Here is a 22,507-nt window from a genome sequence, read left to right as displayed (position 1 = left end):
GCTGCTGTTCTGGGCCTGGCAGCAGACAGCGAAACATGAAACTGCAGCTGGCTACTGGGCCCGCACTCTCACCATTGTACTCTCAACTGATCCATCAAATATGGAGGAAACAGTTGTTGAAAAACCTCTGGGTCGTGGCACTCAGAGGAAGGCTAGCAGGATACCCTATGAACATATACAGGGGGAGGAGGTCCCCCTCAGGAACAGTCATAGGGGAGGGGAATAGGGGAAAATGGGAGGGAGGGAAGAATGGGAGGATACAAGGAATGGGATAACCATTGAGATGTAATAAGAATAAATTAATAAAAAAATTTTAAAAAGAAAACAAAAGAAAAACCTCTGGTTCTAGTGTAGAAGGTAACCTCGAAAAAGTACTAAGCACTACTCATCTCTGGCAGCAGCATTTCCCCTTAGTGCTGGGACAAACCTTAGTCATATGACTCCACTAACTGGAAGAATGCCCCTGCTGTGACTGGGGTGGATATTTCCCAATACTTGCCTCCTATGGAAAGGCAGATGTCAGTTAGGAAACACTAGCTTATTTCAAAGGAAAGGGAAAATCCACCTGATATTTTAATACATAAAAACAGCACTTGCTCAACAAAAATTCAGTCACAAGACTCCACAATAACCAATGAGGTCCACTGTATCAAATACTTGTTTTACTTTATTAATTCAAAACTACTCAGTCCTTCCACCTATCCCACTTGCTGTGCACTGCCATTTCATGCAGCTTTTAACATAGAAAGATAAATATAAACACATCTGTACCATCTTCCATCCTGAGGTGTGCAGCTTAAGAACGACCATGCCACCCCCATATGACAAGAAAGCCCAACAGCCCTGATGGTTACCTCCTTGCCACTGTCAATGCGGACACAGTTCTTGTTTGGGTTCAGCTCTGCCACTCTGTCTTGAATCCACTCCACACCAGATGGAACCACACTTGCTGTGGAACGGCCGGATAAGGACAACTGCTTGGCACCAGCACCCACTAGTGTCCAGATTGGCTGATAGAAATGTCTCTGAGAAATAAAGTTATTACAGAGGTTTGTTTCCATTCGAGCCTCATCTAAAGCATCTTAGTTGCAGTTATTTCAACTAGACTCTAAGTTGGTCCCTCCTGACCATTAGACACTGCACAAAAAAGTCTACAGAGGGCTTAATTCCTCACTGTTGTGTCTTCTGATATGTCAACTCTGAAAGATCATCACCAACCAAGAATACTTCCAAGACAAACAAAACAAAATGACAAGCTGTCTCTAATGACTACTGGGTTAGTCAAATTGTTTATTACTTGATTATTATGTATTATTACATATATGCAAAATAGATCATATATATATTTATATATGTTTATCTATGAGTATAGATAGAAAGGAAAATTAGGTCCAGAAGCAAAACATGATTCCTTCAAAGAAAGTGATGATTATGAAAAGTCTGGAAAGTTCACTGGCATTTCTGGGGGGTATCAAAACCTCACTATCTTCAAACTATGTGCCCACAAAGGATTGTAGATGCTTCTGGTTCATCTGTCCTTTTCTCAAGAGTCCATAAGTACCATACCCTTCTCCACAAAGCAACACACAATTCTCAGAGTCTTTTGCAGTGCCCTCAATTCAGATCACCTATTCTTAATCTACATTAATTGTGAGAGCTCTGGGCTCAGGACAAAGAGCAGGTTAATTTAGTGGTTTGTGAGAATCCACTCACTGGGTGGACCAAGAAACCAAAACCTCTCTATATTGCCAAAATGTTTCCTGCATTCTGGCCAGTTTGGCTGGCCAGAGCAGCCTGGAACTCAGAGGGTGGGAAAGGTGACACAAAATAGTTTGCTATCTCCATAAGGTCAATAATGGCTATGATCCCGAAAGAGGAGCTCATCAATGTTGAATCCATCTTGAACAGAAAGTGGAACAAAACACCAGGTCAAGAGTTCCCTCCACTGCAAACATTAGCATGACCAGCTCTTTCAAGAACGGTCCCCATGAGTGCTTCCTCACAGGGCAGGACAGAAATGACTGACTGCCCAGCCTACAGCCATCCTGTCCCAAGGGATCCCATCTGATCTTGGAAGCTAAGAGGGTGAGGCCTGGGAGTAACCCTAGTAAACTCATTTGGTTTCTGCAGTCAAACTCTGGTTTCTTGTTGGGTCTTTCTAGGGATTGGGTACACTTTTTTTTTCTAACCCTAGCCCATCCCAAAGTGAAAATCCCCACAACACAGAGACACTTAGAGGATACCATATGAAGACAAGGCCCACGAACGCAGATGCTCTTGCAAACGTGGCTTGACAAGGATTGCTCCTAGCTGCTATTGCCTAGGATGGGAGGCAGAGAAAAACCACATCCACCCTTCAGAGGGAGCATGACACTGTCAGTAGTTTGGGACTGGTAGCCTCAAAAAAAAAGAATGAGAGAGAATATGTGTTTGCTGTTTTAAGCTACTCACATTGCAGTAATTTGTTGTGGCATCCCCAATGAGCTAGAGCTACAGAGACACAAAAGCTTAGAGGTCTGGCCTCACTTCAGGCCCTCTCCACTCTCTCCCAGTGCTTTTATTGTTATTATTTTAAAAGAACTTCATACAATATATTTTGATCATATTCTTTCCCCTCTCCAAACTCCTCCCAGATCCTTGCTACCTCCTGTTTTTATGCCCATGAAAAGCATTAAACACAAGACATTAAAAAAACCCAATACATGCGCATACATACTCTCACCCATGCCAAGGGACACTTACCTCACTGGGTTCAACAATGGCCACATTCGCAGCTCCCACTTTCCTCTTCATGCGAGTGGCCATGGTGATTCCCCCACTTCCCCCGCCCAGTACCAGCACCTCATAGTGGCTCTTGGCTGTGCAGCAGGCTCCCGTGTGCAGTTGGAGGGGTCCAGCCTGCTGAGTGCCCAGCCTAAGGAAACAGCCAAAGAGCCGGGCACGTGGAGTAGATGCAACAGCGACCAGAGGGGCCATCACCAGGCTAGAGCAGGCTAAAAAGAAGCAGAGGAGACTGTGAGTGCCAAGGAAAGATCACTCTGTGACCCTAGGAAGGGGAGGCTGGCATCAGATCGGCTCCATTTGGTACCCTCTGTCTTTTGCTAAAGTCCGTCGTCCTTCCAGGAAGCCAGCTTCCTGAGAACTGTGAGTTGATGGCTGCCTAATGGCTAACCTTTCCCTTTCTTTCCACCTGCTATCAGGCCATCTAGGGCTCTTTAAAGACATATCTCCCCCCTCTTATATTTATTTGTGCATGTCTGTGTGCCCATGTGGAGGCAGAGAACATCTTGCCGGAGTCAGTTCTGTCCTTCCACCTTGTGAGTCCCAGGGATCTATTCAGGTCTTGGTAGCAAGTGTCTTTGCCTGTTGAGTCATCTTACCAGTCTTTTATGGGTGGTTATGAGCTTTTATATGGGCACTGGGCACTAAACTCTGTCCTCAACAAAAGCAGGAGGTGCGCTCAACCACTGAGCCAGCCCTCAGCGCCCCCTCCCCCTTCACACTCTCACTAAACATCTGTCTGTACCCATCCTTGTCCATCTAGGGCACCGTTTGTTTCTCCCAGATGCCTTCTATTCTCTTGGGCACATCCCAATGCTTCTTTGGCTTTTAAGCTGACTAAGGTGAGCTTATGGGTCTGCAACTGGAGACCTGTGAAACTCCGTACTGCAAGGAGCACCTGTGACCTTGCTGTAAGAATAACGGTTGAAAGACAGCCTGACTTTCTGCCACCCAGACTTCTTCATTCTGACCATGGCAATCAGGGCCTCAGCCCACCCCACCCCCACCCCACCTCCCACCCCCCCACCCCCACCTCCGCAGGAAGAAGTCCCTGGCTCTGTTTACCCAGGGAAAAACAGTTAAATCAAACTCATTAGCTGTGCAAGCAAAGGCCTTCAGTACACTGGGCAATTTCAAGCAGATGATTAATACAAGCTATAAAAGGAGCCCTGCCTGGCATCATAAAGTTGTACTTTATATGAAGGAGCTGGTCATGCTGCTAACCAGTCTTTCATTGTATCGGCTTCACAAACAATTCCACCTTAAGTGCTTCCCAGAGACACTCTTCCCTTAGGAAGCTGAGCATCCACTCTGAGCAATCAGCTCCTCCACAGAGAGAGGCCAGTGGGCCTTCTTGAGAGCTGCCCTTTGTGCCCACCAAGCATAGCACTGGCCTGAGCGAAGGACATCAGTGTCTTGGATGACTTTATAGGTCCAGACTTTAGGTACCAGGATGGATGCCCCAAACGTCCCTATCAGTTTCAGCCCTGTGAGCTCAATGAGGGTCCAAGAACACTTTATGGAAAGACAAACACTCTCTTGAGGAGTAAGATTCCTAGCCCCTAACATCACTAACTTCTGGATGCGGATGACTTAATTATACCAAACACGCCACACACTGGAAAAAACAAAGGATGTGGGTGTGGGGATGGAGGGTGGGGTGGGGGGTGGGTGCTAGAGAATGCTGAGCTGACCAGTAGGAAGAAGGGGAAGGGAAAATCCCAGAGGAGAAAATGATGGGGAAGGACGGGGCGGGGAGGAGGTGGGGGAGGGGACAGAGCAGATGCCAGTTTTAATAAGTATTAACTCAGTTGCAGAGCTTCGGTGAAGCCAGGCATTCCTCAAACTTCCGAATCGGAGGGACGCAGAAAGTGGAGCAGGATCATACAGTATTGCCTCGGGTCTAAAAGCAGCAGCTCCACTGCTCTATGAAGTAACACCTGGCGCGCCTCTGCCCTGCGCTTCCGTTTCTGTGTGTAAGGAAGCAAGTGCTAATACGGAAGAAGAGAAAGGTATTACAAAGACTTCTCTAGCGTATGTGTTCATAAAATGGCCAGCCCTCTGATAACAGTCCGTGGGTCATACTGATAACCATACTAGGACAAACAACAGACTCCACTCAGGCGGGGCCGTCCTGGTCCTTGACTATTTCCACAGAGGTTAATTTCTGATCGCTTCGGTCTATATAAAGAAACAGAGAGTGTTCTGTTTTTGTTTTCGTTTTGTTTTGCTTTTAGTTTTTCAAGACAGGGTTTCTCTGTGCAGTCTTGGCTGTTCTGGACTCACTTTGTAGACCAGGCTGGCCTCTAACTCACAGCTATCCACCTGCCTCTGCCTCCCGAGTGCTGGGATTAAAGACATGTGCCACCACTCCCAGAGAGTGTTCTGAATGTCAAATATTGAGAAAAGCTTGGATAAAATACGATTACAACGATGACTCATGAAATCTTTTAAAATCTTAATGTGTACAAAGACGATATCAAATGCTTAAGGTTGGGATACAAATAAACATATTATATCATAGCATGTTAAATATATGTTATCCCAACAATGTAAGAGAGAATGTATTTTAAATTAAAAATATATGATGTATAGCCTAGCTGGGCATGGTGGCACACGCCTTTAATCCCAGCACTAGGGAGGCAGTGGTAGCCGGATCTCTGTGAGTTTGAGGCCAGCCTGATCTACAAAGAGAGTTCCAGGACAGCCAGGGCTATTACACAGATAAACTCTGTCTTAAAAAAGAAAAAAAAAAAACCAAAATGTTACATTCAGTAAGTACTTTCTCTGGGTTTTAAAATAATGGATGACTGATTTTATTCTGTGGGAAGAGTTTTATTTCATTTAATTTGCTATTTTTTAAGGCAACCCAAAAGAAGTCGGAGCTAAGGTTCGGTTTGCACACACTTCAGTTTAAATGACTTGACCTCAGTTCTTTGAAATTTGCACAGGTGTTTCTCTCACTTAGCCAAGAAAGCTCTTTCTGCTTTCTTTCAGTGCTTATCTGTATTACATTTCTGGATTCAATCTATCTAAGCACAACCCCTCCCAAGCTTGTTGGTTGTTTTTTGTTGTTGTTGTTGTTTGTTTGTTTGTTTTTCCTTCATTAATGAACAGCAGAGTGTGCCAGCTATTAAAGCCATATTCTACTTTTAAAATACACAATTCCAAAACCACAAATGTGTTAGGGGGAAACGTCTGATACCCTAACACTGCTTTAAATCTCCACATCCTTTTCATTCTAGCATCACAACATCGGACCAAAAAATCCAGAACTATCACCCAAACGTTGTGAATGAAGAAGATGAGGCCTGGAAACAGTGCCAAAGACTAGGAAGAAGCCAGTGGAAAGATCCATAAACAAGATATTTAATATCTCATTTTAGAACTGTAGCATGCTAGTACGTGTGAACACACGTGTGCACATGCATGCACGTGTGACTTTATTCCATGTTCCGAGCTCAAAGCTCCTTCCTTCAACCTTAACATTTTCTGGCATTGCAGCAGTGGGGTGATTCACAGTAGTGCCCCTACTCAACTCGGGACCAGAAAAGCCAAGCATGATGGCAGTTAGAGGGTTAAGGCTCTGGGCCCCACCCTGACTCACAAGGAGGAAGGAGCAGCAATGGGGCTGGGGAGTGAGCTCCAGTAAAAACTCTGGATAAACTCCCAAGAACTTCCCTGTGGGGACAAACACAAAGGCTCGAGGACAGTGGCATGTCCAGAGACACGTAGAGGCACTGTGCTCCCAATACCTTCCATTCAGGCACTCTTGTGTTTGAGCCTTTGTAGTAAACCAGTAAATGCCAGGTGAGCAGTTTTCTGAGCCCTGGGGCAAGTTCTAGGCAATAATCCACCCTGCAGGGTGATCACAGGAAGTTTTGAATTGGTATCAATCAATCAGACCACGTGGGTTACCTAGGGCATCACTTGTGAAGATGGTCTGTGGGAAGTCTTAATATTAACACAAATATTTAATTAATTTGTTGAAATATTCCATTGGTATTAAATAATGGGTTGGTGTTTGTGAGCAAAAGGAGACGTCTGGTGTTAGAAACGCAACTGAGGAGGCAACAGGCATTTCTGATACTGACCTAAACCAGACAAGTCATGGAAGTGGCAGCCACACGGACCTAACTAGGAGACAGAAAAGGGGAAGGAAGGAAAGCCAAACCTGACCCTGAGGTCGCCAGAGGGGAAATGGAAAACACTGCCAACAAGACAAGAACGGAGCATTACACTAACACAACTTCTCCATCTCCCCAGATACCAGTTTGGAACCTATGCGCCTGTTAGTTCAAATGTCTTGACTATCAATGTTACAGAACGAAGCAGCCACTTTACCTCTGCATTCCTATAAAGTAAAGCACACGCTTTAACAAATCAATAAATAAGACTAAGTTAGCTTCCATTTGCAAGTGGCACATTCAATATAGCTTACAATTAAATGGTACCATGGCTTTTAAGCTAGATAAAAATCCCTCGGTTGGTCCTAAATCAATTGAGTGCCTCCTTCAGAAGGTGGAAATAGACACATGGACACAGTAAAAGCCCTCCTGGCAGAGGGGTCAACAGCCTGGACATCTCTACTTACATCACTTACTGGCAACAACTTCTTCACAGCTGGCCCTTTCTAGATAAACAATACAGACTGCCTGTGGCCAAAGGTCTTTAGTATTACGTCACTTGGCTTGCCTCTCCCTGGGTTGTGAGCAGCCAGAGTGCCTAGCCGAGTTCAAACTGAGCTGGTATCTCAGCAAGTGGTATCTACAGCATTAGTGATATGAGTCCCACCAACCCTTCAAACTTGGAGTCAACCCTGGGCTCTTTCAGCTTTTGAGGAAAAAAATATATGGTTCATTGTGTGACTCTGAGTAATTTCTCAAGCCTTCCTGGGCTGACCCACGTTGCTTTGGGCTTCAATAAGCACATGGCCAACCTTAGCTGATCATCTTTGCTGAATGCTTCCAAACGAAACATGAAAACAAGAGCAAATAGCACTTGCTATCCACTTGCTAAACCTACTCTGAACTGCTTTGTAGCCCGGATCCTCATGAGTTCCAGGTTCTAAGACACTTGACTTCTGGGTTCCAAGGCACATACATGACTCACAATGGTACAGCACAACAGGGCTTGATGTAGTGTCCATGTGATGAAACTCTAGAACATAGTTAAATCAGTCCTAAAGCTATGGACATCTCTTGACTACAGAATTTCCTCCAGACAGAATTTAGTAGGAAAACACAGAAGTGCTTATAAAAATCAGTAACTCTGGTAGTCCATGCTGGCTGCCCACCCTAGCATTTCAGGAAGAGCTAGGGCCCAGGAAACGGTGCATGGAGGGCACAGGGCCAACCACACCACTGCTGGGTTTGCCCAGAGGGATGCGGCTGGTCCATGATGGCTGCTAGCCTCTGGTAGTCCCTAACATGTGGGTCCCCTAACAGTGGGAGTAGAGCTGTCCCTGACTCTGTTCCCTGCCACTGGCTCCCTTCCCCCTAGCTGAGCTGCCTTGCCAGGCCCCAGTGGGAGAGGATGTGCTTAGTCTTGCTGTAACTTGAGGTGCCAGAGTGGGTTGATACCCCCTTCTCTGAGGAAAAGGAGAGGGGAAAGTGGCAGGAAGGGCATAAGGGTGAGACTGGGAGGAAAGGTGAAAGGAGGCTAGAATAAGGCTGTAAAAAGAATAAATACATTAATTAATTAATTAATTAATTAATTTGGGTAGTGACATTTGTGTTACTGGTTTACAGCACTGTAAACAATTTGCTAATGAGAATATTGAGGATTCCAGATCAATAAGAGAATTTGCCTAAAGTCACTTCTATGTGATTATATAACTATGGCTCCTCAGATTTAAATGTTGAAAACTTAATCCCTAGTCCAACAGAGCTGAGAAGCAGGACCATCCATAGGCAATTAGATCATGAAGGGACCATCACAGAGAAGAAGAGGCTTGTACTGGTAGTGGGTGTGCCTTCTCTGGCTCGTTCGTCTCACGTAATGCCTTCTGCACTGTACAACAAGCAGGTGCTCTTCATACTTGGGCCCACGGGTCTTACTATCCCCGGATTCCAGAACCCTAAGAAATGAATCTGCTCTTTATAGACTACCCCACCTTGTGTATCCTGTTACAGAAACACAAACAAAGGTAGCCGTACCACTCGTTAAGAAACAAGAGAGATGGCTCAGTGGTTAAGAGCCCTGACTGCTCTTCCAGAGGTCCCAAGTTCAATTCCCAGCAACTACATGGTGGCTCACAACCATCTATAATATGATCTAATGCCCTCTTCTGGTGTGCAGGTTTGCGGCAGAGAGCACTGTATACATAATAAATAAATAAATATTAAAAAAAAAAAAGAAGAAGCAAGATTTCATTCAAACTGACTCCTCAGTGATTCAGGGGAAAAAAATGCCCAATGGCAGAATTTTGTTTTCATAGAAAGTACCTAGATTATGTTTCAAATACTGAAGTGATATGTGATGTGAAAGTTGAACTTACTAAGTACATTGAAAAGAAGAAAATCCGGCACTCGGAGGAAGGATAGCAGACTACCAAGAAGAGACTTGATACCCTAGCACCATATTCAGGGGGAGGAGGTCTCCCTTGGTCACAGTCATAGGGAATGGGGATTGGGGTGAAAGTGGGAGGGAGGGAGGAATGGGAGGATGTATGGGATGGGATAGAAAATGAGATGTAATATGAATTATTTTATCTTTCAATAAAAATGTGTTAAAAAAAAGAAAAAAGAAAATCCAAGCTTTAGATGTTGGCACAAGGTGCATTAAAAATATTGATATAGTTTCTAAGCATCTCTCTCTTAGAAATAGTATTGAAATTATTACAATTGAAATGGCCTGGAATTCCCTTGAAAATGCTACAGGAGATAAGAATTGATGGGTATCAGGATAAAACAAGAAGGCCCTTGAGCTGAGAATTTGAAGACAGTAAAGGGATACACATGGGTGCTCCTTGTGGTCACGTGCCTGTTTATTGTATGTGTTTGAAAGCTGGCAATAAAAAGTTGAATGAATAGGTAAAAAACAAAACAAAAACAGAAAAGAGTGTGTTAGAGCAGACACTGGCTTCTTGTAGGGATCCAGTGAAGTCCTGGTCGAACGTGTGCTGTTTGACACGTGCATGGTCACGTCGAAGGCCTATGCCTCTGCCCTGTAGGAATGGCAGTCTTCCCCAGTGAGACCCTAGTGATGATGTCCTTCTTCAGATCTGGGTGCGAATGTTGAGAGTGTGTGCAGAAAATGCCCACCGAAGCTTTATTCCCGAGGATGTGTACAGACCAAAGACTGCTCCCCTACAGAGAATGCTCCTGCCTCCTAGTTGCACTGTACATAGTAACCCTGCCTCCCTGTTCATCTGTATGTAGTAACTCCACCTTCACGTTCCAGAGTGTTGTCCAAAACTATGTAAGGTCTTGGCAGGCTTTTATCATTGAATATTAAGCTCTGGGCATGTTTCAACTGCAAGAGAATATTAATGCGAGTCCTAGCAACACAGAATCCTTCATCGCAAAGTCTACAGCTCAGTCAACACTGGAGTTTTGAAAACATTGAACTAATGGAGAAATAGAGGCTCAGAGAGGGCAGTAATCTTTCAAAAGTCACACAGTGTAAGCAGTGGGGCCAGGTCTAGGATGAATTCTTTTTATAAAACTATGAAAACTAACTCTTCCTGAATGTCCTCTGCAGCAGCTGTGCAGCCACCCACAGCAGCCAGCAGTCCAATCCAGAAAGAGAAACACCCCAGCCTGAAACTTTTCCAGGACTCAGAACAGCCCTAGATAAGACTCCTATGTGCCAGATACAATGATGGGTGCTCTAGTGGGCATGGTGCCCATTTTCTAGCTGGGAAAACTGAGGCTAAAGGAAAGTGGTTCTATCCTCAAGGTCACACAGCCAGTTCAGGACAAGACCAACATTCATAGAGAGAAGATTTTTCAAATCAGTGAGGGAGGAAACCAAAACAAAGTGTACCACACCCCCCTAATCACCTGGGGGCCCTGGGGATTAGGTCATATGACAAAGTACTGTGTTAGGTGCTTCTCTGCTGCTGGGATAAAACACTGTGACCAAGGAAGTTTTTGGAAAGGACTTTATCCGAGCTTCTAATTCCAGAGGGATGAGAGCCCATCATGACAGAAGGCATGGCAGCAGACAGTTATGGTTGCCAAAGCAGGAAGCGGAGAGCTCAGGTCTTCGAGTACAAACATGAAGCAGAGAGAGCAAATTGGAGTTGGGGAAGGCTATATACTCCCAACACCCGCGCCCAGTGATAACATTGTCTCCACCAAGGGCACGCCTCCTCAACCTCACAAATGGCACTGCCACCTATGGACTGGGAAGTGGTGTCCTGATTGAAACCAGAGAGTGGGGTGGAGAAATCACCATTTGAATGAACAAGGGTGAACCGTACACACGCCACCAGAACCTCCAACAAGGCGTCCTTCTTTTCCATCGGGTGTGGTGATAGTCATTTTAATTTGTCCACTTTACCAGACCATAGAGTCCCTAGATATTTGGTCAAACTGTATTCTGTGGGTGACTGTGAAGGCATTTGTGGATGAAATGAACAGTTAACTTGGTTACTAGGTAAGATAGATTGCCCTTCCCTGTGTCAGAGGGGCTGGTCTAAGCAAAAGGCTGACCCACCTGTGAACAGGACAGACTTGCTACCTGAGTGTTCTGCACCAGAACGCTCTTCTGCCCCTGAGACTCATCTGAAACTGGCTTTTCCTGCTTCCTGGATGGGTCTTTGGATTAGAACTTCATCATAGGTCAGAGGTCAACCAGGTCTTTGGCTTGCTGACTGAAGTACCATAGAAAAACACATGCAGTGATATTCATAGCAATAGGCGTGATACAAACAAGGCAGCTGGCTGCTTCCCCTTCCTGGAGATATTCCGAGTCCTACTGTATTAGCGACAGTATTTTTTCTGTGTTTATGGTAAACTGACATTTTGAGACCTGGCTAGCTCCTGCAGAGACCATCTATTCCAGGCCAGCTAACGTCAGACGGTGAATGTCTGGCCTGCCCACATACCTTTAGATTGTAAGTCCATAAGCCACCTTGTCTGCCTGGCTTTTACATCCCATGAGTCAACAATATCCATACGATCGCTTGGGCACCAGAAACCTGACAACCGGAAGCAGTCTGCACCCAGAGTGCACGGAAGGAGTCACAGCTCGTCTACTGCCTTACCACCCTGACCGCGTCGGATCTGTCTCATCTCCGAAGCTAAACAGGGTCGAGCCTGCTTAGTACTTGGAAGGAAGACGGTCACAGGTGCTCTGGCCTCACCCAGTCAGCCTTTCTGCCTCCCTCACCACACAGGCTTTTACTCAGACTTTTTCTTTGCATTCCTGCCTTCCATAAACCCCAGGTGCTTCCCGCCCGGCCCTTCATGGCATGCCGTGCCTCTGGACTCTTGAGAACTATGAGTGAAAAATGTCTTCCTTTGCAGCGGTCCTCTCACGATCTGTGGTGCCTGCCACACTTGATAAAAACAAACTCTGGGTGCATTTTAATATACCCACATTAAAATGCATGTGCCAACTGCTCAGTCAGATGAAAGATTTTACATGTTGAACAAAAATTTCTTAGGCTTCTTCTCCTTACATATCTGTGGAACTGTCAGGTGGCATTTAAAAGGCAATTTAATTACATATTACTGAAGAATGTTGTAATTACATGGGTGATTGGGCCAAATTTTTGCAGCTCCGTAACATAGCTACAGTTTGACTTTTTGAAGCAACAGTTAATCTGGAAGAATATGCCACCTGGCGTCGCTTCCCTTGTCTATTGAACTTAACTTGGCAGTGTCTTCTCCACCAAGGAAAATCTTCATGTCTCTTTGCTCCATTTAACCTTGACAAAGAAGTGGCACCATCCAGATGTGTTCATTAAAGACGTTTAAGGACCGAGTTCTCTGCAAGGTGTAAGATTATGGGTGAATTCAGCGGAATTCTTACCTAGCCTCTGCTCATCTTCATCATGCAATAGCTGCGTTTTCAACCATGGAAATGAGGAAATATAATCAACATTGTAACTTACGCCATCCATCCTCTGCATAAAAGCATATACATTAAGTAACACTTTACTTAGCTAAGTGCCTGAGAGTATCGTGATGAATAGCAGACTTACATGAAATGTGCCCTGTCATGCTTACTCTGCTACTGACGAATGCCCCAGGAGTATTCACTGAGCACCTAGTGAGGCTCTGAGCTGGGCAGGAAGATGCTTTTCCCAGTCCTGGCCTCACCCCCAGTTTATCAACTTGAAGAGCTTGGCCGCTGCTGATAATTCCGGCCAGGAGAAAGGTGGGCCCAGCCTTGGGGGAAAGGCTTTCTCTTGTTAATATTAGATAGTTTCGTTTGATTGTTAAGTATTGAAAGTAAGTCCATAAACGTCCTGGAAGGAAATTTAGGTAGACATTTATGTCATTCTTAGCAAGATAGAAACTTTTATAACAAAACATCAAAATACATGAGTCAAATAAAATATTAATGGTTTTACTACTTTTTAAAAACCTTTTTGCTAGTTATTCTACACACCTACCATCTTCCCAACACTCAGGTTTTTGGTTTGTTTGGTTTTGTTTTTGTTTTCGTTTTCGTTTGGTTGTTTGGTTGATTGGTTGGTTGGTTTTGGTTTTTTGAAACAGGGTTTCTCTGTCTAGCCTTGGCTGTCTTGAACTCACTTTGTAAACCAGGCTGACCAGGCAGAGGCAGGCGGATCTCTGTGAGTTCGAGGCCAGCCTGGTCTACAAAGTGAGTCCAGGACAGCCAAGGCTACACAGAGAAACCTTGTCTCAAAAAAAAGCCAAAAAAAAAAAAAAAAAAAAAAAATGGAGCAGCTTTCCCAGCAGTGAGGGAGCTGTGGTTATGGGAGGCTGGTCACAAGAACAAATGGTCGCTGGCTTTGGAGAAGGAGGGCAAGGATGCTAAACCAAGGATGTGGACAATGTAAAGCAGCTGAAGAGAGAAGAAAACAGAATCTCCTTTAGGATTCCCAGAAAGTACATGGCCCTGCTGGGACCTTGATTTTAAGCCTAGTAAGAGCTGTACTGGACTTTTGAAGTAGAGCATATTGTAAGAGAATAAATTCCGGCGTTGGGGTTGAGGCCATAGCTGATTGGCATGGCGATTACCTCACGTACACAGACGTGGAGTTCACCTGCAGCCATGGAGCCTGTGGTTTGCTATAGCAGCTTCAGGAGACTACGACACACCTCATCTTATCTCCACAACAGCTCACCTAGAGGCAAATGTTGTCATTTCCATTTCCAGACACCAGTGCTATGCTTCAAAAGAAGTCAAATGGCACCCTGGTTAGGTCTATGATGGGATATGGGCCTAGATTTCCTTTGGAAGCTAATCTCATTACTTTGGGGGGGGTGGTTCTAGACAGGGTTTCTCTGTGTAGGCTTGGCTGTCCTGGACTCACTTTATAGACCAGGCTGGCCTCGAACTCACAAGGATCCACCTGCCTCTGCCTCCCGAGTGCTGGGATCAAAGGCGTGCGCCACCACCACCTGGCATCTCATTACTCTTTCCACCAGTCTAGGAGAGATGTTCTCTAAAGTAAAAACATTTCCTGACAATTATTCCCAAGGACACAGCTGAACAGGCTGGTGTTAACTCTCTTGGTAGGAAGCACAGATTTTGTGCCTGTCGACCTAACCATGCAGAGTGCCCTAGGGAACAGCAGGAAGAGCCCAGTTACTCCACATCAGCGGTGACAGACTGGAACATAAGGCCAGAATCTGAAACCACACAAAAAGTTCACTTTCTCTGGAGAGAAGAGATGCATCAATGTGTCAAAGGAAAAAAAAAATGAAGTGCCCACAAGCAAGCCCCAGGTAGTGCCAGGTAGGTAGTGAGACTCCAGTGGAAGGAAAGTGGGACTGTCTTGAGGGAGAGAAGGGAGCTGGGGAGCTGACATGTACTGTGCTTCACTTCCCATAAGCTCTGTTATACCCATGACATTGGTCCCAGTGACTAGCGACACCTGTTACAATAAAGGAGCTCGGGAAACATTTGTAGCAATACCTGTTACAATTTGCTTGTTTGCTCATGGTGAGTAGTTTTACTAAGCATTTTTCTATATCAAACAAGAAGGGGTAAATTAGTCAGAGGAAACAAGAAACCCGGCTACAGCCCTGCCGGTCTGTTAAGAGTCTGCTGCGTTTGATGAATGTGTGTGACAAGGGACTGAAACGCTAATAAATACGAGGCTAAAACAGAGAGTGAGTAGGTGAGAAGTGGAAAGGGCCTCAGAGTAGACAAGGGAGCTGAGCGAGGAGAAAGGAATTACGGAAACAGAACAGAGAGGCTATATCAAGGGCCTCCTGGAGCTAGTTTTAGACACGTGAGGTTGAGGATTGGAAAGGAGACTCACTAAGAATGGGAGTCACCCGGCTGTGGATGAAAAGGAGGGCAGCCCTGGGGAGAGTGCATTGGGAGGAGAGAGAGAAACTTGGCAGGCCTATGTTTCTGACATTCAGGATTGAGGGTTATTCTTGGCTGTTCTTGGCTATTCTTGGCTATAAAGTTGACTATATATGGAGTGAGCTACAATCCCGAAATGGAGGGCACACCTGCAAGAGATTTTTGGTTTCTTTTGGTTTTTTGGGTTGTTTTGGTTTGGTTTGGTTTTGGGTTTGGTTTTGGGTTTGGTTTTGGTTTTTTTGTTTTGTTTTGTTTTTTTGTTTTTTGTGTTTTGTTTGTTTGTTTGTTTTTGTTTTGTTTTTGGCTTGGTTTGAAGTGGGTGAATCCACTTCCAGTCTAGACTTTTTAGGCAGAAAGTCACACACCTTTGATCCAGATCTTGAGGCAGGAAAACACACCTTTTATCTGGGCCACACCTTCTGCTGGGCCTAGAAGAAGGAAGCTTTCGCTCCCTGCCTGCTTGCTCTCCGTCACCTCACTAGCAAGTCCATTCCTTCACTGGCTGCAGAGCTGACTTCTTCAGGATTCCAACATCTAAGGAAGACCAGCTGAGACAGCCAGCCTTGTGGACTGAGCAACTTCTGGATTCTTAGACTTTCCATTCATAGCCCGACATTGTTGAATTAGTTGGACATTAGCCTATAAGTGAGCCTAATATACATATATGTGTGTGTGTGTGTGTGTGTGTGTGTGTGTGTGTGTGTGTATATTCTATAAGTTCCGCTACCCTATAGAACACTGGCTAATGCAAAGCTCAATCCAGAGCCACTGTCAGCCATCCAGTGTTCACAAAGCAGCAACCAAAGCCCATGCTTGTAGTAGGCTGTTTTGTTTAGTTTACAGTGTTTTCTTCAATCCCGAATTACTTGCCAATGTGGAAAATTTTAGAGGTAGCTCCTAAAAGTGACCTTATGGTCTTATTGACCACAGGAAGCCCACATTCACACATGGAAACATTTGGTTGCTGCTATGTAGTCAGTGGCCATTTCCAGCCTCCAGAAGGTTCTTGTCGATGGCCCCACCCAGCCCGGGTGAGTCAAGTTAGTTATCTGCTCTGCCCTGGCTTAGAGTTCAGCTTCTGTGACCTGCTAATGGCAGTGAGAGCCCTGAACGTTCTTAATGGGGTGGAATTTAGACAGAGAAGCTGGGAGAATGGATTGGCATGCGTTAGTAACTTCAGCACTTTCGAGTGTTTACTTTATGCCGGGCATTGTGCTAGGCACAGAGAAAGAGTAAAGAGCCAGTCTGTTTTTACAGCAAAAGTCAGGAATGTGATGATCCATTGGGTGGCTCTCTCAGAACTGCAGGAAGAAAAGAACAAATGTGAGCGGGGTGTGGTGGCGCACACCTTTAATCCCAGCACTTGGGAGGCAGAGGCAGGTGGATCGATGTGAGTTCGAGGCCAGCTTGGTCTACAAAGTGAGTCCAGGACAGCCAAGGCAACACAGAGAGAGACCCTGTCTAGAAAAACAAACAAACAAACAAATAAACAAAACAAAAAAAAACAAAAAAAAAAAAGAATGTGAATGTGAGACAGATGTGGGAGGAAAACAACTAGATACGGGAGAATAAAGAAGGAAGGAAGAATCCAAACCCTGACATTATGCCCACTTGGTCAGTTGGTCATAATGGAGAAGACAGAAGCAACCCTATGAGATCACTCAGAGAGAAACAAAGGTCCCAGGTATGGTGTGAGAAGGAAACAATGCCCCTTGAAAACAGAAGGGATCACACAGGCCTCGCCCCTGCTTTTGGCTCGCCTCCTCTTGAGTAATGTGGGGCTGGCCGCACCTGCCTGCATATCCAGGAACTGGATTACTATATTGTTAACAAATAAAGGAAATGAAGCAATCTTCACTCAGTTCTGCAAGTCACGCTCGGCTTACATTTGGGGTCCAATCAATCTGAGCATTTGCTTGAATATTAACCCACGAATATTAAGCTCCAGTTGTGGAGCAAAACTAAGCTGTCCAAAATAATGAAAAATAAAAACAGGACCAGTTTCATACAGCTCTTTATAGGGCCTGCAGCCACACCGGGTTCCTTAACTCTTCAGAGAGCCTGTAACAACTTAGCCAACTTCTCCCTGGTAGTGAAGTCAGGTCTGAAAGGAGAACCTATAACCTCTACTTTACTAAACCAACATAATCCCTAATAATCTAAACATTTGTCCTTATACCCACAGATAATTATAGTCTTCAGCCCTCCTCAAGGAATCATTTGTTAGCAACAGATGAAGACCACTACAGAAAAAAAAAAAATCACATCCAATCAAAATGCAAAGTTGTAGATCCGGGTCCTAATGGATACATCTACAAAACACTACCTAACCTAAGCCTCAGAGACCATTTCAGAAGAGTAGGTAGAAAGATTGTAGGAGTCAAAGGGTCAGGGAGTTTGCTGTAAGACTGTGTCTTCTAGCAATGTCAGAAACTACACTCATAAAGTCTCAGCAACCTGACTGCCTATGCACGAGCTAAACAAAGTACCATATATAAAGTGTTTATGTATATGTATACACACACTCACCCACACAAACACATATGTGAGTGAGTGGGTGGGTGGGTGGGTGTGTGTAAGTGAACGAGCAACAAAAGAGGCCCTGAGGCTATAAGGAAGGGCTTGAGGTAGGAAAGGAAAGGGCAAAATGGTGTAATTATAATCTCTAAAATAAAAGGGGAAATGAAAAAAAAATTACTAATGAGGACTTTGCAATGAAGCAGTGACCCCCCCTGTGCTGCTGAGGAATTCCCTCCAAACTTAAGTACTTAGTGATATTTTATAATCAAAACAGGCATTATAATGATAAAACTGATTATTTCACCAAGCAGAGAACAAAAATTATAATTACATAAGAAAAGATTTTTGCCTTAAAAAAAACTGAAACTGCACATCAGTGAACTGGATGGCTCTAACTGAAAGTTAAGGGTTTGGACTGCTCACACACAAAAAATAAACAAGCCCTGTTTTCAGCTTGCTCTCAGTTTCTAAATTACCAGGGGAACTTGACTCCTCATAGTCGAGTGCACTATAAATAAAAAACAAGTGACTCTCCTTCTGCTACGTTGTGCACAACAGCCCTCTGGCCAGGTTTCCTGTCAAGGTGTGTACAAACCTGTATGGCCCAGCTACAGACTCTCTGGAAATGGAAGTCTCCTGTGAATTAACAGTCACACAGCAAGGATCAGCTTAGGCCCCAATTTCCTGAATCTGGTATTTGTTTCGATGGATGGATGGATGGATGGATGGATGGATGGTTGAGGAGGCAGCTGTCATGTAGCCCAGGAAAGCTTCTAATGTGATACAAAAGTAAAGATTCAACTCCTAATCCTTCTGCCTCCATCTCCCAAATGTTGGGATTATAGGTGTTTAAGGCACCACGCCTGGCTTCCTGAATCACTAAAAGGATCACAATAAAATTACTCATCAGACCAAAGTACACTGGGGTTCAAACATACATGCAAGAAAGCTATGAAGGGCGGAGTCTCGCCGTAAACAAACTGGTCAATTACTTTGGCTTGCCCTTGCCTGGAATCCAGCATACAAGGTCTCAGTGAGAAAAGTCTCTTTGGTTACAAATTATGTATGTGTTGCTTGAGTCTAGACGCTTAACTCAATCCTTTGATGGTGAGGACACAATGAGAGATACACACAGGTAGCAGGTGGGTCAGGTTCTTTAACAGCTCACATCTTTCCTGTGTCTGACCTGATGGCACAGTTACCTATTTGCAATGAAGCTTTGTCTGAAGGCATGCCAGGAGACAGGACACCCAGGTCCACACTTCAGGTAGCATCAGGTAAGGCTCATCTTTAACCATTATGGGTCATGCTTTCTTCTCTCCAGGAAAAAGCAGTGGGTTAGATGGATTAAAGGTCCCTTGCTTCCACCAGGTGTTGGTGGTGCACGCTTTTAATCCCAGCACTCGGGAGGCGGAGGCAGGTGGATCGCTGTGAGTTTGAGGCCAGCCTGGTCTACAAAGCAAGTCCAGGACAGCCAGGATAACACAAAGAAACCCTGTCTTGAAAATAAAATAAAAATAAAAATAAAAATAAAAAAGAGCCTTGCTTCCTAACGCTGCATTCACTTCTCACTGAGGAGGAAGGAGAGGTGGGTGTTCACAGCAGACATCCAGCAGGGATATTTGTCTACTGACTCCTCAGAATTTCTGTGGCAAAGAAGAGCAAGGTCAGGCACTTAGGCCTGCAACATAACCAGAATGAAAACTGGACATCCCATTTCCTGAACCATTATGCACTATGATTCTCTGGAAAGCAGCTAAAGTTAAGTGCACGGTCCAAAGAACAAGAAAAGCATGCGGGCGGTGGGGTGGGAGAGGGTGAATCATCTGTGGAAGGTTTACAGCATGGGGGATGGGGAATCATTTGTGGAGGGTTCACTATGTGGGAGATATTGTAGTGTATGCTTTATGTCATTTCTCATAACAATCACTGAAAAGGGCATTATTGACCCCATTTTATAAGCAAGAAAATAGAGGCTATACATGACAATGGGTAGGTCACTTTGATTGTAGACATTTGATTTGAATATAAGAGAAATGGATGTGAATTCTCTTTCTCTTACAGAGAAAGGTACTTACAGGCCTTTCTCTGTGATTTAAAATGAGCTTGGATCTGAGGGATTGGAAAAGTCTCCTGGTAATCATCCAAGCTTAGACAGCGGAAGAATAGGGTGGCCTTCATCCACCTCGAGTGTCACACACACACATGTGCACAGAAGCACAGACCAAGTACAAGGCCAACACTTCCACGTTAAGTCCCCATCGGCTATAATGGGGATTTAGTTGGCTTTAGGCCTGGTCTGGGCAGCTTTTCGTAAATTACCCACCATTCTCCTGTTTACCAAGTCTCCAGAGTCCAGGAGTTTTGTGACAGGTGAGGAACAGGGAGGAAAAGGAAAGAGGGAAAAGAACTGCACACCTAGAAACACTTTATACTAGGTTCTGTCTTCATTCTTTACAAGACATTTCCTGCATTACAACACATCTGTTTAACAAGCCTGCACATGGGCAAAAGAAGCTTCTGGAATTATACTCTCTTATCAAGGTGGTTTCTTTTCTATGGTGAGGCACCAGAAGCACCACAGACCCAAGGGCCCTCATGGGCATGTCACACTCCCAAGTCCTGATGTTCTTATGGATTTGCCCCCACCAGATTCAAAAGAAGCAATTCATTTTAAACAGTCATTTCCCAAGCCCCCAGCTGTCTCCTTGATGCCATCACAAGCGACCACCTCCAAGTCATCTAGCAAGCCTTTGACGTGCCAGACTTAGGGACTCAGGGGTGATGGTCAATATTGGGAAGTGAATATTGGAACAGACCAGACCTAAAAATGATACTGCATCCTTCTGCATCAAGTACAGGTTAGGTGCTTTAGCGTGTGGGAAGGTATTGACCTTTTTCTCCTCCTTAGGAGAAGCAGATGCCCAAAAAAGCCCAGGATAGAGGGCACAATGGTAGTTCAAGGAAGTTACACCCCAGAAGCTAAGTTGCCTAACTTTGAAGGCAGCACTCTTTCTGCTAACAGGGTACCTATCTAAATTAGGACCCATTCACTTGAATGAAAGAAAAAAGCCTTTACCTTCACTGACATCTACTTGAAATTTAACATTTCTAATAAGTATTATGTAAGCAACCACCCACAGCAGTATTAGCAGCATTAGTGACTTTTTTAAATGTTTTCTTACACTTCAGGCTGTACCTCTATCTTGAATTCTATATCCTCTAATATCTCAAAATTATAATGATTATTGCTCTTTAAAAAACATACATTACATGATAGTCTTTTAATACTTCAGTGGCTGTTTTCTTTCATCATAGTCTACATTTAAATATATCCTTTTAAAAGCCTTCTGATAAGGGCTGGAGAAATGGATCTGTGGTTAAGAGCTCTTACAGAGGACTTGCTTCCAGAGGGCTGGGCTCCAACGCCCAGCACGCAAATGACAGCCCACAGCCATCTATAATTCCAGTTTCAGGGGTCTCGTGGGCATTAGGCACGCACATGGGCACAGACATACATGCAAGCAAAATAACCATACACATGAAATAAAATAATAAAGTTTAAAGAAAAAAAGAAAAATCTCTGAGGAAGAGTCCTTAGCCCCGCTGCTCCCCAAACTCAGAACTGCCAAAGATAACACACACACACACACATACACACACACACACAATGGGTCAGAACCCTGCGTTTATAGCACAGGCAAACTCGCTGTCTCAGCTTGAGTCTGTGAGCCCTAGAAGCTGGGGTGGAACACAACACGGATAAATAAAGGAAAGATGAAAAAGTTCCACCAAAGAGCTTTTTCTATCTTGTACCAGTTACCAATCAGCCTGGCCTGTGCTCCTCCACTGACCCCTCAGCACCCTGGGCTCCTCCCCAGACTCTCTGACCATGGCCAATCTCAACCCTGTCAGGCTCCACTCGGTGTTGAGTGACAGCCCAACAAGTGGAACTGCGCGCCTGAAATTCCCACGCACTGAGACCACAGGTCCTGGCGGTGTGGGTGGGGAGAGTGCCAGGGCCGTCCTTTCCGCATCGCTGAGGCTCAGGCCACTCCCGAGAAACCTCCAGAGTCCACCAACTGAGCTCCAGACCCCATGCGGAGCCAGGGTTGGGAAAGAAGAGAGGCAGCCTTAAGCGCAGGGACCAAGCAGGGACAGCAAAGGAGCTGTAGGGATTGACAGCGGCTCAAGGCCAAGATCAGTGAGATGCATCTTACCCAGCTGAGCGACACCGTGGGCCCCAGCGCTGGCGCAGCAGAAACTAGAGTGGCTCTGGAGCTCCGGCCTCTCTGGGCCCCGCCCGGCCGTCGGGGGTTGGGGGGGGGGCAGGGGCGGGGACAGCCACCCCTCTACCTCCCGCCCAGGAAAGGCCGCCCCAAACGCTGCCCAACCCGGAACCCAGCAGGGAACGTGCACCCGGGAGTAGGCACGGACGTCTGAGGCATGGGTGGCCCTTACTACTGGGCCTCAGCTGCTCCCCTGTCACGGGACCGTGACCCAGATGTGGCCCAGACGCTGTTCCACTTAGGCCAACCCAAATCAGAGCCGCGTGGCGACTTTCCCCTGGAACTCGCTGGTCCCAGGAGTTGTACTTTCAGCGGCGCCAAGAGGGACCGGTTCCGCCCCTTCTACAGTCGACACGCTAAAGGTATCACGGCCCCATGTGTTAAAACAAATATGGTCTCTAAAGTTGCTAAGGTCTCAGCTTTAAAAACTTCAGAGAACACACAAATGCCTCCAG

At 45.3% G+C, this 22,507-nt stretch overlaps 1 protein-coding gene across 1 annotated transcript in view; it reads right to left on the bottom strand.

The window, feature by feature from the left end:
- Sqor (sulfide quinone oxidoreductase) overlaps positions 1 to 22,129 on the bottom strand; it is a 40,057-nt gene extending 17,928 nt beyond the window's left edge. The window contains exons 1-3 of the mRNA XM_051144526.1: positions 21,984 to 22,129; positions 2,743 to 2,993; positions 855 to 1,025 (exon numbers count right to left, since the gene is read on the bottom strand). Coding sequence (XP_051000483.1) covers positions 855 to 1,025; positions 2,743 to 2,976 — 405 coding nt within the window. The 5' untranslated portion in view covers positions 2,977 to 2,993; positions 21,984 to 22,129. The remainder of the gene's footprint in view (positions 1 to 854; positions 1,026 to 2,742; positions 2,994 to 21,983) is intronic.
- Positions 22,130 to 22,507: the final 378 nt, after the last annotated feature.

The sequence above is a fragment of the Acomys russatus genome, chromosome 4 (assembly GCF_903995435.1).
Source record: "Acomys russatus chromosome 4, mAcoRus1.1, whole genome shotgun sequence".
NCBI classification, from domain to species: Eukaryota; Metazoa; Chordata; class Mammalia; order Rodentia; family Muridae; genus Acomys; species Acomys russatus.
This window is presented reverse-complemented; position numbering and strand designations above follow the sequence as displayed.